Here is a 16,770-nt window from a genome sequence, read left to right on the forward strand (position 1 = left end):
GTGATGGCTTTCCTTGTTTCATTAGGCTCTCTGTCAGTTTGTTTATTTTTTGAGGTTTGGAAAGAATTCCCCTATGAAATCATTCTGGGTGACCCTGATATCAGAGAGGAGGAAGGAGAGTCTTTAATAACCTATTAATTTCTTGCAATATGTTTTTATTCTTTTTCTGGGCTCAATTTTAGTAATTTATAACTTCCTTAAAAATCCCCTATAGATCTGGGTTTTAAAATTATTTTGTATAAAATTGTGAAAAGAATTCTCATAATTATTTTGTGCTCATCGGAATCTGTTGTTAATTCCCCTTTCTTGTGTGTCTCTTCATTCCTCTTTCATTATCTTTCTTGTCCTTGTTCCCTTCTCTCTTCTGTCATGTTGACATTGCTTCACCATAACTGGCCTTGCCCAGTGACTGAGAGCCAGGGGTTTGCCCCTCTCCTCACTCCTGGTCAAGGGTCTCCTTACCCACTCAATCTTCTCTTCCTTGGCTATGAAGAGTTCCCTAGTGATATCTTCATACCAATTGGGTGACTTTCCAAACAAAAAGGGAGTCTGTTGCAGTACTTACATTGCTCACATTAAGAGCGTTGGCTCTAGCAAGATTAATTTCTGGAGTATCTGGCATTATGTGGATTGAAGTTTTATCCATGTCCCAAGCTTCTCTGTACTTTGGCTATGGAAAGAACCAATGATAACAAAATTACTTCACAATTTGTAATTTTGCTAGTTGCAGTGCACAACTTTCGATTTTTCTGATCCAAAATCTTTTCATAAGGTAAAAATTTCCAGAATCTTTTCACATAAGTTACTCAAATTTGATATGAAATCTGTATTAATACCTTTTATTCATACTTAGAGTTTTGGTTTAAAATTAGTAAGCAATAACAAAACAACGGTGTCAATATTACTTATTAAAATCTTTGCTATCATCAATATTATTATCTTACAAATGGATTACCAGGTTATTTATCATTTTCTATAACATGAACTTAATTTTAATATAGAAGAAAAATGTGACTTACAATACTAATATTTTCAGCATTTGATTTAGCAAGGACAACTTCAGGTGTGTCAACGATACTTGTGTACTTGAGTTTCACCACAGGTGTCCGATAGACACTGTCTTGTAGGATATGCTGGGCATTTTTCACTCTCAGTACTTCGGGAGACCCTTCGGGCACCCAGCCGATGCCACGCAGCCACTCCAAGTCAGCCTTATAGATGGCCTGGGAAAGAAAACAAAGTTAGGAGAGGCAGGGTTTTGTTTTTTTTTAAATCGTGGTAAAGTAAGGAAGCAGTTTTTCATGTTGCATTTTCTCTTCCACAAACAATGATAAAGCCGAGCGTGGGCCTGACAAAAATAATTCCTCATATGCATAGCAGTGTTTTGTCCTACTTTGTTTTCCGTGGCAGGGGCTCTGTGTTGGGGTGCCTATGCATAGTCTAGAAAGCAGAAGGATGCAGAAGGAGTGCTTTGCTTAGGGGATGTGTGGAAGATTTTTGAATATTTTGGTAATCATCACACTAGCCAAGGTGGACTTTGAAAGTAATAACTATAGGCTCTCCAGCAAGTTCTCCACACAACGGCCAGAATGATCTTTACAAAATTCACCATTCAGATGTGATGTCACAACATCCCCCCAACCTATGGCTTCTCACTGGTCTCAAGAAACAGATCAAAATCTTAATATAGATTAGAAGGTGATGATGGTCTAGCATCAGTCCCTACCTGTTCTTCCAGCCTCATTTTATACATGCTTCCCTTTTACCCATGTGTTCTGACCACACTGGCCTTTCAGTTTGTGGTTTGCATACCACCCCTTTGGCATACATTGGTCATTCTGCAGGAATGCACCCTGTGTCTTCCTTATGGAACAAACTCATGCTTTCCCTTCTTACCCCTAAATCAGTGTTTTCCCAGAGAAGCTTTCCCCACCTCATTTTTCATAGTGCCATGATCATTCTTTCTCAGCCATCCCATTTTTATGGATATTCTCTACTTAACATCTGTTCCTTTTTATCAGTGTGAACTCCCTAAAGTCAGGAAGTTTGTCTTGTTCTTCTTTATTCCCCATTGTATCTTTAGTGCTTAGCACAAGACCTGGCACATGGTGTGTTTAATAATTACTTTTAAAGGGATAATTAAGAATGTAATCCCTACTTCCATAATTTTGATCTCAACTGAGTTTTCTTTTTCCAAGATAGCACTGCCCTTTGAATTGGAATTTGCATTTTCTTGGCTATCTAAACCTGTTTTGTCAGGTATATGTTAAGTGCTTAACCAGATATAATTGCTCTATGTGAAACACCAACTATTAATTTCATTAAAAAACCCACTGTGTTCTTCAGAAATGGTATTTTAATAACTGTTTAATAGGATACAAATATCAAACTAAAATAAGGAGTAAGAGGAGTGAAAATGTAGGGAAATTTCTACCTTAATGAAGAATGTTATATGTTTTAGTGTATAAAGTACTGTGGATACCCAAAATTTGGAAGAAGGGATTCTTGAAGAGGATTACATACAGGTTTTGAAGCTTCCCTTCCTCATTCTTTAAGAACTTGATTGATATGCATTCCTTAATATACTAATGTGGTTCAGGATAATGAAGAGACTGCATTTATCTAGAAATGGGACTAAATCCACCAGTTGGCAATTCATTTCAAATGATGGATATACTTTTCTATAACAAACTCATTCATTATGAGAAAGCATCTCCTGAAGCTTAAGGCAACCAAGTTCAGATAATTAACAGAAGGTATTAATTCTGTACAAGAAACAAACATCCTGATGGAATTCATAATTTTCAAAAGATTAAATCGGCAAAAAGATAAGTAAATCTAAAATACTTTAGGTAAATTAATAAAACAATGTTGTGAAGAATACCAAAAAGTAGTGAGTTTGGAGCATGCTGCTAACCTTTCAAATTAATTTCAAGGAAGACAGCCCCTGTCATTCAATTGAAGAACCATGAAGATACCTATGTTTAATAAACTACAAACAGTGCACACATTAACAAATCTATAGAAAAATTCTGGTAGCACCACTAGCAATGAAGATGAAAACTTTCTGAATAAGCCCAGCATTAAGGCTTGTGATTAATAAACTTGGTAAAGGGCTTCCCTGGTGGCGCAGTGGTTGGGAGTCCGCCTGCCGACGCAGGGGACGCAGGTTCGTGCCCCGGTCCGGGAAGATCCCACATGCCGCGGGGAAGATCCCACATGCCGTGGAGCGGCTGGGCCCGTGAGCCATGGCTGCTGGGCCTGCGCGCCCGGAGCCTGTGCTCCGCAACGGGAGGGGCCGCAACGGTGAGAGGCCTGCATACCGCAAAAAATATAAATAAAAAATAAAATAAAATAAACTTGATAAAGTACTAAAGGGAAGAAAGTGCTCAGGCAGGGAGAACTGCATTTTCCTGAGCACTGGCAGGAGTGACCGGGCAAAGCTGTGGAAGGCTGTCTTCCTGGGCAATAGCTCACCCCTCAGGCACCACAAGCAACAACTTACATCACTCTGCAGGTCATAGGCTTTCCTGGCTTGGATCACATCATTCTGGTCAGGAAAGCAAGACCACTGGTGTAGGTAGTGGCGATAGTCCACATCGCTTGCTAATGCCTGGCCTTCTTTGGCAGCATTGATGGACACCATGTCTGCCGGGATGGTGATCTTGGCCTTGTGGTCATTGTAGGCCTTTTTGTACAGCCTGTCATTCTGCATCTTCAACACATTTGCTGCCCAGACCAGTTTAGGGTCTTCCTTGGCATTGCGACACCCAATGTAATGACCCTTCTGTTTCTCGTAAGCAGTTTTGTATAGATACTGGTGGATGGGAACAGAAGAAAGAAGAATTATTTCTCCAAACTCACTTTTTCTAGACAGCCTACTCAAATAACTCCATCTCCCTTACATTACCCTTTTTGGGGCACTGTTTTTCTTTGAATTCATACTATAAGTTTTATACTTCTTGATACATTGGTTTTTCTGTAAGCATGAAAACATTGTGAACACCTCAAAGGCAAGAATTGTGCTTCTGGATTCCAATATAGGGTTGCCCACTGTTTCCCAGACTTCAGTCACTGTTTGCCATTCTCACATGTTTTGCCACAAAGCACCACCTGTACTTCATACTTTACTTTGTCAACTTGATTCTTTGTCTAAATAAATATATTTTAAAGTTTAAACTTATTTAATATTTTTATTTTAAAATTTATAATCCTATTTAAATGGGAAAAAAAATCAGTATTTTTCTAGCACACATTAAAACCAACATAACTATTTTTAAAATGCTTGTCCATGTACTGCATAAAATTATCACAGGAACCACCTATGCATGCTGCACTTCAACAAACAGTAGAATTCTTTGTACCCACTGGATCTCTGTAAGTGTTTATGCATTAACCAATATTGAGAAGATATTGAAAAGAAAATAAAAATCTGTGCTTAAACATACGGAGAGCAGAACCAAGCAGAGAAGTTAAGTGGGTCATCAAATTGTTGTCAAAGTTGTTCTTGAATTGGGGATTTTAAAGCAAGACACTAGTAACAATGCCCTTTATTCTACTTAGATAGAATTCCTGGGGAATTAAATTAAAGATTAGTACAGTATTAACTCTCTGAGTGTCTATGAACTAGTGTTTGTTAAGGCTGGGCAAGGAGGAGCTCTCACATCACTGGCAATATCCCTGGATGCCTTGGCATGCTGGATCCCGATGGCATCTGCTCTCAGGTCATAGCCGGTTATCTTGACATCTTCCCAAGCTTGCTGATACTGTTTCTGCAAACGGAGATTGCAGTGCCACAGTCAATAAGAAGAGGGAGCTAGAGTCAGCATTACTGATGTGTTCAAGACTGTGTTAACAGTTACACTGAAAAATTAATCTCCCCTTAAGATTTATAAAATAGACAGGTTTCATACTGAACTTAAGCTCCAGTACATTTTTAATGACATGTAGTAAAGTTCTCTTCCAGTAACTTTTTTTTAAAGAAGGGAATTTAAAAGATAGTAAATCATGTGAAAATGAGAAAAATTATACATATTGTTTGGCTTTTAAAGGGAAAAAAATCAATGATAGGCCACTAAAAAGAGAACTAAGTATTACTATACACGCATATATATGTTTTGATGTCATGTTTTTGGCATAAACCACCTCATTTTTTCTTCCAACAAAGATAAGGACACACGTCCCTATATTATAAACACATACGTAGGTGTGCGAGTACACACAAATGATACTTATCATTAAAGACTAGAAGTAAAAGGAATATTAGGGAAATGCCTTTTGCTAAATGCTCTCTGGAGCATTTTGACGAGAGGTTTGGTGAGGCAGAGAACACTGTGTGAAGCAAGTGGATGTGCAGGGCCTTACGTTGCTGATCTGCATGGCGTTGATCTTGGACTGCAGCATCAATGGAGTGTCAGCCGGTACATTCACATTTGCCTTCTCTTTGTCCCAGGCATCACGATACAGTGGCTGGTAAAAATGAAAAACAAAGGATCGGTGATGAGTAAATAAGCCAATTACCACATAAATAAAATTATAGGTACAATTAAAGGTTTTCTTTGGATGTGTTCAGATGTAAATGGAGATCACATTTTTATTTCATCTGTGCTTTTATTTAGAAGGTGCCAAAAGTGACTTCAGCAAGAAGGATACATTCATGTGTGCTATAATATAAATGTAAAACGAGTCAGAAACATGATAGTAAATAGATCCTCTTCTATTTATTCACATGTAATTATCTGGCAGGTAAGCTCTCATTGCAGGTGACTATAATAATCTACATTGCAAATCAAGTCCTGGTTTTCTTGGCCTAAATAACTGTCATAATGTCTAATATTGGGGCTGCCCCTGGACTTTTCAACTTATTTCACCATTGAATAGCAGTAAAAAGGTGGCGATTCTGTGATCATTGTATTAACTGGTGGACCTGTATTACAGGCAAGGTCTACAAAATGTGTTCAAGGTGTACTTCAGAGAATATGGAACATGAAGATGCCTACCACACTTATATTGACCAAAGAATTATCTAAACAAATGAAATGTGGATGCTGTTAATTGATGGGCTATATGAAATTCTATCTGGATACATGAATGTTCAAGATTCTAATCCTGGTGTTAGCAGTTTAAAGTTCACAATTATAATTTTTATTGAGACTTCTTCAATGTGTCTGAACATAGCATCAATTGACTTACCTCACTGATCTGTACAGAATTGATCTTTGCCAGAATAACTTCAGGGGTATCAACAATGCTGGTAAATTTGAGGGCCTCAGGCCTTGTGCGATACAACCTTTCATTCAGGAGATTCTGGGCATTCTTTACTCTCATCACTTCCACGGAACCCTCTGGCAACCATCCAATACCCTTCAGCCATTCCAGGTCTGATTTGTACACGTTCTACAAGAAGGAGAGGACCACAGAGTACAGAAGAGTCAATTTGCCTACTAGAGCACGACGCCAGCAAACCACACACTACCTCTACTTAAACCAGCTGGGTGGCCAGTCCCATGAAACTCAAGGATCAACATTAGATGTTATTATTTGAGTGTTACATCTCTGACACACATCTCTGGGAGAAGTTCGGAGTATCCTACAGGAACTGGAGCAGGGCTAACACCTAGCACTTGTGGAATGACAGACAGCAATGGCACATAATTTTGTTTTTATGCAATGTTGAGCTTCTGTGCTCACTACTTGAAATCTGCCTTTTATGGGCCACTGCGGATAACTTCTGTAGGAATTTGGGAGAAAAAGTTTCTTAGAAGCATGTATAATGAAAAGCAAAATACATACTTATATCTATGTACACCTCTCCTCTTTCGCTCTCTCTAAACATATTATTTAAATATATATATATATATATATATATATACACATTTTTCCTATATGTGTCAGATAAACTTGAAATCCAACATTTTTTTATGCTTACATCTGTTTCTGACATTTAGATACCTGATCATGCAAATGTAATGGATCAGGACAACTGGGACTGAAATTTTCTACTTAGTTACATAGAATAAGAGTGATTTTTATCTGATGAATAAGGCCTTATAAGAAGGAATCCTCTACAAGACAGAAAATATTCAGAAAAACTCTACAGAAAAATACAGAATATATTAGATTCTATTAAGATTACCGTTTAAATTACATCCTTAAGGAATATTCTGTGATTAAACACATAGACAGACACACATCTCCCCAAGAGTCTGGAGACAGGATACGCACATCGCTCTGCAGTTCGTAGGCTTTCTTCGCCTGGATCACATCATTCTGGTCTGGCAGACACATCCACTGGTGCAGATAATTGCGATAATCAATGTCGCTAACCAGGACCTGGCATTTCTTGGCCTGAACAATGGACATCATGTCCAACGGTGTATTGTAGATTCCTTTAGACTTCTCATAAGCTTTCTTGTATTCTCTGTCACTCTGGATCTTGGCAGCATGTATAGACCATACCAATTTGGGGTCATCTTGTAGGCTGCGGAAACCCACGTGGTGGCCCAGTTGCTTACGGTAACCTTCTTTGTATTTGTACTAAAGTAAAAAATAAGATAAAAAGACATATGGACATAATGTATGAAGAGGACTTTTCATTAAATGGTTTTGGAATATTTTTTAGCCTTAATGTAAATTGGCTCAAATTGGTAGTTATTATATATTTTAGTTCACTTTAAGGAAATTAGGGCTATTTGAGATAGTTTCACAGAGGACACAAACAAATCAGGAGGGAAATAGTATGGTGAACAATAGTAATAAAAAAAATAGCTAACATTTACTAGCAATCACTATATGTCAGACACTATTATGAGTGCTTCAAATGTATTAGGTTGATTCATATGAAATTGCTGAATTTTTTGGTTAAAAATAGTTGAATCGTGGCAATTATAACCTTATTTAATCCTCAGAACATCTCTATGATGTGGATATTAGTATTATCACATATTTCAAATGGGAAAAGTAAGGCACAGTGGGGATAATCATTGTCCCTAAGGTTGCCTGGCAAGTGGAAATTAGGTCAGATGGTCCCCAAGGGTACTGAAGGTACTTCAGGTAGGAAAAAGTCATATGTGTGGTTTTGGAGACAGACAAGAAAGGAGCATGTTTCAGGAATGGAAGACAAGCGTTGTTGGTTTGAATCAGCAGATGACAACAAAAGGCCTGTGGATAAGAGTTTCCATCTATTCCACACTTGTTCTCAGTGTCTTAGGACAAGAGTAAGATCATTTCTGTTTCTTTCCTATATTTGGATAACATAGGAAAGTTTGGACAAAAGGGAGAGAGAGAGAGAGAGCTGGGAATAAGGCAGATACTATGGATTGGCTATGCCTTTTTAGAGATGAAAATTAGAAGTAAGAAGGAAGAGACAGCTGGATACTAAGACAAAAACTAGAGAAGAATTTGAAGAAAAGGAACAAAGGTAGCTTAAAGATTTGGAGCTGGGGGGCCTTGGTAGAATAATTATTTTGAATGCTGGTACGTTTTTAAACTGTTAAATGAACTTCAAAGGGTTACTCAGAGGAGTATACATACGCCTCCAGCATAAAATGTGATCTTGTATATAAAATGTGATCTCGGTCTTAAGTCTTGTATAAAACTTTCATCTGTGATTTATATTTATGGAGAATGTCCTAAAGATTTGGGGGATAAAATCACATTGTATTGGTTCCTGAATTTTTCCCAAGAATTTGGTATAGATCTTCATGATATTTTACTTCTACTTAGAAACAGCTTAGAAGTTATTTACACTTGTACTTCACCTATGTTTACCTCAGTGTTTTTCACCCTATTTTAATATTTTAAAATAAAGTCTTTAGCACAGGCAAAATTGTTTACAGAGAATTTAAAAAAAATCAAACCAAATCAAAATTCTTGAAAAATATTCTCCCAATCTGTTGTATAGAGAAGAAAATCCACAAGGAAATAGGAGCTGTACCTCACTGGCAATTTCTCTGGAGGCTTTGGCATGCTTGATTTCAATGGCATCTGCTCTCAAGTCATAGCCTTTCTGCTTGGCCTCATCCCAGTCTTTCTGGTAGAGTTTCTATTGAGGGAAAACACAGGTTTGCTTACAAGAATTGAAAATCAGTAGACATATTCAAAGTAGTCATGATATGAATCACAAAGCACAATGTAAATGAAGGCAGCATAAGAAAAAACAGTTGCTTCTGAGTCCTTCTTTTGGTTACTGCCTATTTACTTTGTGGAGTGCAGGGTACTTGTGACTACAATTCTAAAGCTAAACATCTAAATCTACTAATATTTGAATTATTTGCATTCACCACAATATAGTACAATGTGAAAATATCCCACTATACAGTAATGGGAACTAAGAATCAACTGTGAACCTAGAGAACCTTCATCAAGTTACCACATAAGACTTGATAAGATTTTTTCCCAATGTTGCCCTTTGAGTTTTCAAAGGTCCCTCCTAAAGGGATGTGACATAGATATCATACATATCCTACACTTTGCATATAATTAAAAGTTTGACTTTTCTTATGGCCTTGAAACGTCAAACAAGAAAGTTCTGGATCAACCAAGAACCTATAAAGACAATAGAGACCGTTATCTCTTATACTTACTTGTGTAACAGGCACTTAACTAGGGATTTCAATCACTCTCAATTAATATACAATGAAACTGAGCTGTGGACGTTGGATATAGGACAATGATTTCAAGTTTGAAAGAAGGACACGACTGAGATTCAGGTATCCCACCTCTTGCAGTGCAGGGACCCAGATATGTATCTAAACTAATGTTTGAAGGAGAATTTCCATTCATAATGCATTGGGAATGGTGGCCAAAGAGGAAGTGTCTAGCACCCAAAGCTGTAAACATTTCTAAGGCAGGTAATTTGTCCATTATAACACACCCCATAAGCTGACAGATATTGTCCCATAAAGACATTTACACTTCATATTTATGCCTCTTACATTGCTGATTTGCATGGCATTGATTTGGGCCTGCAGTATGACTGGCATGTCAGAAGGAATGCTTATGTTGCTTTTATTTTTATTCCAGGCTTCTTGATATAGTTTCTGTGGAGAGAAGGAAAATATTATTTTAATACAGCAATAGAGATGGAAATCTGAACATTAAGCCTTAGCAACTTTTTAACCTGGGAAGATGTTTTGTTATATGTTTGCAGCGGTTAGTTTTTTGTGTCAGCTTGGCTAGGCCAGTGTACCCAGGTATTTGGTCAAACATTATTCTACATGTTTCTGTGAAGGTATTTTTTAGATCAGATTAACATTTATACCAGGAGACTTTGGGTAAAGCAGATTACCCTCTGTGATGTGGGGGGCTTGTTCAGTCAGATGAAGGCCTTAAGAGAAAAAAGACTAACCTCCCCTGAGCAAGAGTAATTCTGCCAGCAGACTACCCTGGCCTTGAACCGCAACTCCTGCCTGGGTCTTGAGGCTGCTGGCCTACCCTGCAAACTTTGGACTTGCCAGCCTCTACAATCATGTGAGTCAATTCCATGAAATAAATCTCTCTCTCATACCTCTTATTAGCTCTGTTTCTCTGGAGAACCCTGACTAATACAGTGTTCTACCATTTAATGTGTAGCATTATGCCACAGGTTTTGTAATAAGTATTTGCTTTCCTGAGTTGTAATGGAGTGACATTTTTCATTTTAGTGCTTCCAAGTCTGTGTGTGAGGTAGGGGAAAGGCGCGTTGGCATTTGTCAGAGTTCTACTTAGCATGTGCCTTCACTAAACTAAACTAAGAGATTCTTAGAGTTGCTCCAAGAACTTTAAGTCTTTGAAGAGAAACAATCTACTTTCTTTGTTTCATCCATAGATGCTCTGTTTGGGTGGCATCTTCTGAGAAGAGAGTCCTGCTAAAGGAGAGCCTGGAGGTAGAATGGTTCTTACCTCACTCATTTGCAGAGAATTGGCTTTTGCCAGGACAACCTCTGGCGTGTCGACAATGGAAGTGAATTTCAAGACTTCTGGGCGTGTCCTGTAGAGCCTTTCATTCAGCAGGTCTTGAGCACCCTTCACCCTGGTCATTTCTACTGAGCCTTCTGGCATCCAGCCAATGCCACGCAGCCACTCCCGGTCTGCTTTGTACACATTCTACAGAGACATTAGACAGAAATATTGTTCCAGGTGCTAGACATAGCATCCCTTAATTGGAAAGTAAGTTCACGGGGTTGAGGGGTTGATAAGCACAGGAGATGGTGGTTCCAAAAAAGTAGGACCTGAGATTTTACATGAATCAGGGGTTTCAATATCCATGAGAGTAATTTATAAAAGCATAATTTTTTATGCTAGCCATGAATAAGGATAAAATGGTAATAATGCTAAATTTCATGGTAATTATTTGATATTTCAAAGAAATTATATAACTGAAAAAAAATTTAAAGACATTTTGTCAAATCTCATTTCATTTTCATCCTGTAATAGGATGAAACTCTGTTTAGTGTTTTGGATATAGTACAATAGTGGCAGTTATTTTTTAAATGTTCAGATAATTTATATTTGTTTGAAATATATTTTCATTGCCAGACAGTACAAAGGACATGAAGAAAATAGTCTGGAATCTAGGCCAGGGAGGATATGACCTAAGTAGGGTTCTTCATCTATGTTCTTTGATTCCCATAACGTAACTCCTAAATATGGGGTTTAACAATGTGAATGGCTCCCCCTGAGGTTGTGCAGTGAGAAACCCATGGGTCTGTCCACAGAGGCACTGTCTGTACAATTAACAAATCTATGTCCTCCCATTCCTCCTTTCCCAAAGTTCACGTTACGTACATCACTCTGTAGTTCATAGGCCTTCCTTGCTTGGATAATGTCGTTTTGATCAGGTAAGCACGTCCAGTGATGCAGGTAATTTCGATAATCAATGTTACTGACCAGAATCTGACATTTCTTGGCCAGCAAAATGCCTAACATGTCCACTGGGCTACTGAACTTGGTCTTCCACTTCTGGAAATCCTTCTTATACTCTCTTTCACTTTGAATCTTCCCTGCATGTATGGCACACATAATCTTTGGGTCATCTTCAACACTCCGGGCTCCAATGTGGTGGCCTTTCTGTTTCTCATATGCTTCTTTGTATTTGTACTAAAACATAAGAAATATATGTTTAAAAGCCCAGTTTTAAAACCATATGCATGCTGACAATTAGACAACATGAAAACCCACAAGCAAATGGACAAGAATTTCATATTTTGAATATTTTGACGTCTCTGAACAATTTTAAACTAATGTTTTATGCTGTCATAAACATAACCGTAGTGTAATCATATATCTTCACTGCTGAAAACTTTTTCTGCAACAACTCTAACTACAATTTCAAAATGTGTTTTTCTTCTCTGAGACAACAAAGGGAAAGGTCTTGGAAGGTAAGAAGCATGACTGGAGGGGTATATGAGGAAGCAGTTACAAAGTGTGGACCACCAGCTACACTGTGGTTGTTCAGCAAGGTGAGACCAAGGGGGTTAGACAGAGAGCACTTACGTCACTGGCAATATCCCTCGAAGCCTTGGCACTCTTGATGGGAATAGCATCAGCTCTCAGATCATAGTCCTTCATCTTTGATTCATCCCACCCCTTGGTGTAAAGTTTCTAGGTGGAGGATAATACACAACAGAAAAAGAAAAGAGTTATAGAAAGTTAATAGGCCACTTCCAGTAAGGAAGGTGGTAAGATGGAAAAAGTATTTTAATTACTCCTAGACTAAAGGCTGACTTAACAATCAGGAAATCTCTTACTTGGCTGATATTGGCAGAATTGCTCTTGGCCAGCTTGATTTCTGGGGTGTCCGGCATCACATGAATGGAGGTTTTGTCAGTATCCCAGCCTTCTGTATATAAATGCTATGGGGGAGGTGAGGTAAAACCCTTTGTTAAAGCCAATACATTGCAGTTATTATAAAATTTAACTAGTTTAACTGTAAAATAGCCTTTGAAAACTTATGTGGAGGTGAGGGAAGCAAAAGGGTATGGGGAGAGTAAATCATGGCAATATTTAAACAGACATATGATCGTTTCATAGCCAATGTAAAGCAACATCATGATCTCAATTATTGATTCTTTTCATCCAGTGACTCTCAAGCTTACTCACAGAACCTTCAAGGATGGAGCTTGGCTAGAGAACTATGATAGAGTAGAAATCCCTAGACTTCAGAATCAATCCCAAGGTCAAACCCAACTCCCCTATGTCCAAGCAGTGTGATCTTGAGAAAGGTACATAAAGCCTCACATGCCTCATTTTTTGGAGGCGGATAATCATATCTTTCTCATTAAGTATTTTTTTAAACTTTATACTTACCTCTTTTTTTTAAGTTGAGGTGAAAGTGGTGTATTACTTTATTGAGTACTTTTTCGAGATTAACTGTAACATATGTAAAGTGCTTGAGTCAAAGAAGGCACTCAACAAATTTTATGTTTCCTATTGTTATTATCACTGTGACTGCTGTTGATGAGAGTGGTATAGAATAGCATTTCCGGAGTTTTTATACCCCAAACGTTGGAATTTGCTATCTGAGAGCCAATTTCATATTCTGCACTAAGCCCTCATTCTCACTACCCAGATATTTGGAAGACATTCAAGCAGGTGTGGGAGAATTCAGAAAAGTTCAATTCAGTCTCAGCTGTGCATATTAAGGGCCTACCTGTTGGATAAAGACATTAGCCAAGTATCAATAAACAGATTGCCAGCACTCCGGAGGAAAAAACCGATCATTGATCTTGTACAATAAAAATGAAAGCAGCAATAACATCTCACTTTCCAAAGTGGGATTTCTACCACCTATGGTTTTGGAAGCAAGTAATTTGAGTTGTGCACTGGCACTGCTATGCACACTGTGTTTCCAAGACTTCTGAACAAAATGCAAAATGACTGTATATTTTTTTTACAGGATGGATAAAGAGATGCTGATGCCTTGAGTCTGCTCTGCCAAGCAGAATGTGCAGAGAAAAGTAGTGCATTTGTGGATGTCTCTGGGTCACTGCTCAGAGGAGTGTATGCCTTACTCCAGAGAAATTGTCCTAGGCTGTACTTCCTCACCCACACAGAGAATGAGGGGACACAGGGTTGAGAGAAGCATACAGATCCAACTAGGATTCAAGCACATGCTCTGTTGAAGGGCTGCATGAGAATTAGGCCCATCACCTCTCCTTTCTCTGGAAATCCTCCAGGAGATTTCTCACTTTATAAGCCCAGTCTGTGGAAGGTATGACACAGGCAACTGGCAAAAGCTGGAGACTCACCTTGCTCATGGTCAGGGCATTATTCTTTGCCAGGACAATCTCTGGGGTGTCTGTAATGCATGTGAACTTGAGCTGGTCTGCGGGCTGGCGGTACTTCCTGTCACTCAGGATTTCTCCCGCTCTCTTCACATGCTCGACTTCCACAGAGCCAATGGGCACCCACCCAATGCCTCTCAGCCACTCAAGATCAGCCTTGTAAATAGCCTGAAAATGAAACAATGTCAAATATGTGTAGAAATTACCTCCACAGCCTGATGTCTAATCTTGATTTAGCATGGTGTATACAGATGGTGTATAATTCTGCATCTTGTGTAAATTTCGGAGAAGACACAGGACTGCCTTACTTTGGTGTAGAATGGCTAGTCCAGCACTTTGTCCCTGAAGGTAGTCAATGTTTGCTGTTTTAAAGACCTATGAAATCTCTAATAATACGGGATTTCATCAATGAAAAAGCATTTTAAGGAAATTCCTGCCTGCCTCCTGATACTAAGTGTTTATTCTCTGATTTGATAGCCTATACCTCTTTGTATGGGAATAATTCTCTGTTAGAGTATAGTTTGTTCCTATCTCATTGGGCAGGGGCCTTCACAGCCATTGCACAACATAAAGAAAGGATGAACACTTCCACATGCTGAATCCACGTGTTTTCTCGGGACAACAAAAAGGGATCTTTTTTCAGATGATTCTATACTCATGTTTCTAAGCCAAAGAGTATATATATTTTTACTCTTACTTATCTTATCCTCAGTCCCTCTTCTTGTGTTGTAGTTCAAGTAAAAAAAAAAAGATATTTTATCCTGCTTTCATGTTTCTTCTTCGAACTTAAATAAATTGGCTGAAGGAGAATTTTTCTCATAAGTGAGAGTAACAATTCTTTTTGTTTTTATGGCTTTTTGGGAAACTCTTTTTTACAATGCCACCACTTTTATCATTCTTCCAAAAGTGACTACTTGTCAGAGCCTGATCAGAAAAACAAGGAGCTACTATACCAGTAAGGTAGTATTTGAGTCCCAAGGACAATCTACTGGCTGACAACAAAAATACTTAACATATTTCTAGGGAGATACTGTTTTCAGCTTCTTAGAAAAATTGTCTTGATATATATAACTCATTCTTATATTTCCTTCCGCAAGCTATAATAGATATTTTCTATAAGTTGTCAGAAAAATGGTAATGCAATAAATTCATTTGGAAAATCAGGTTGCATTAAATCAGGATTTCTTAACCTGGCATCAATGAACTTAGATAGAAAAAACATCTTTATTTTCATTAACCTCTAACTGAAACATAGCATTTCTTTTAGCTGTAACTATAGGCAACAGATGATGGTAGTATTAACACTACATGGAATTTTATCAGCAATAGAAATCATAAATATTTTCATATTCTATTACAGTTGTTGCAGACATCTTGCATATTTATGTTCATCACTTCTTTGAAATTAAGCTAGTTTTACACCCATTGCTAGATCTTTTTATTTAATGTGTTAATAAAAAGCATATATATTACTACACTGTTGGTGGGAAGGTAAATTGGTGCAGCCACTGTGGAAAACAGTATGAAGGTTTCTCAAAAAATTAAAAATAGATTGGGTTGTTTGTTTTTTTAATATTGAGCTGCATGAGCTGTTTATATATTTTGGAGATTAATCCTTTGTCTGTTGATTCATTTGCAAATATTTTCTCCCATTCTGAGGGTTGTCTTCTCATCTTGTTTATGGTTTCCTTGGCTGTGCAAAAGCTTTGAAGTTTCATTAGGTCCCATTTGTTTATTTTTGTTTTTATTTCCATGATTCTAGGAGGTGGATCAAAAAGGATCTTGCTGTGATTTATGTCAAAGAGTGTTCTTCCTATGTTTCCCGCTAAAAGTTTTACAGTGTCTGGTCTTACATTTAGGTCTCTAATCCATTTTGAGTTTATTTTTGTGTATGGTGTTAGGGAGTGTTCTAATTTCATTCTTTTACATGTAGCTGTCCAGTTTTCCCAGCACCACTTATTGAAGAGACTGTCTTTTCTCCATTGTATATCCTTGCCTCCTTTGTCATAGATTAGTTGACCATAGGTGCATGGGTTTATCTCTGGGCTTTCCATCTTGTTCCATTGATCTATGTTTCTGTTTTTGTGCCAGTACCATATTGTCTTGATTACTGTAGCTTTGTAGTATAGTCTGAAGCCAGGGAGTCTGATTCCTCCAGCTCCATTTTTTTTCTGCAAGACTGCTTTGGCTATTCGGGGTCTTTTGTGTCTCCATACAAAAATGGGCAGACCTAAATAGACATTTCTCCGAAGAAGACATACAGATGACCAAGAAGCACATGAAAAGCTGCTCAACATCACTAATTACTAGAGAAATGCAACTCTAAACTACAACGAGGTACCACCTCACACCAGTTAGAATGGGCGACATCATAAAATCTACAAACAACAAATGCTGGAGAGGGTGTGGAGAAAAGGGAACCCTCTTGCACTGTTGGTGGGAATGTAAATTGATACAGCCACTATGGAGAACGGTATGGAGGTTCCTTAAAAAACTAAAAATAGAA

At 38.0% G+C, this 16,770-nt stretch overlaps 1 protein-coding gene across 1 annotated transcript in view; it reads right to left on the reverse strand.

Moving 5' to 3' along the window:
• The window catches only part of NEB (nebulin), a 235,517-nt gene that overhangs the window by 79,267 nt on the left and 139,480 nt on the right, over window positions 1-16,770 (reverse strand). The window contains exons 79-92 of the mRNA XM_028477867.2: window positions 14,229-14,432; window positions 12,729-12,833; window positions 12,475-12,582; window positions 11,767-12,078; window positions 10,882-11,085; window positions 9,936-10,040; window positions 8,936-9,043; window positions 7,225-7,536; window positions 6,193-6,396; window positions 5,365-5,469; window positions 4,665-4,772; window positions 3,506-3,817; window positions 1,020-1,223; window positions 566-670 (exon numbers count right to left, since the gene is read on the reverse strand). Of these exons, the coding sequence (XP_028333668.1) occupies window positions 566-670; window positions 1,020-1,223; window positions 3,506-3,817; window positions 4,665-4,772; window positions 5,365-5,469; window positions 6,193-6,396; window positions 7,225-7,536; window positions 8,936-9,043; window positions 9,936-10,040; window positions 10,882-11,085; window positions 11,767-12,078; window positions 12,475-12,582; window positions 12,729-12,833; window positions 14,229-14,432 (2,496 nt within the window). The remainder of the gene's footprint in view (window positions 1-565; window positions 671-1,019; window positions 1,224-3,505; window positions 3,818-4,664; window positions 4,773-5,364; window positions 5,470-6,192; window positions 6,397-7,224; window positions 7,537-8,935; window positions 9,044-9,935; window positions 10,041-10,881; window positions 11,086-11,766; window positions 12,079-12,474; window positions 12,583-12,728; window positions 12,834-14,228; window positions 14,433-16,770) is intronic.

The sequence above is a fragment of the Physeter macrocephalus genome, chromosome 2 (genome assembly GCF_002837175.3).
Source record: "Physeter macrocephalus isolate SW-GA chromosome 2, ASM283717v5, whole genome shotgun sequence".
Classification (NCBI taxonomy): Eukaryota; Metazoa; Chordata; class Mammalia; order Artiodactyla; family Physeteridae; genus Physeter; species Physeter macrocephalus.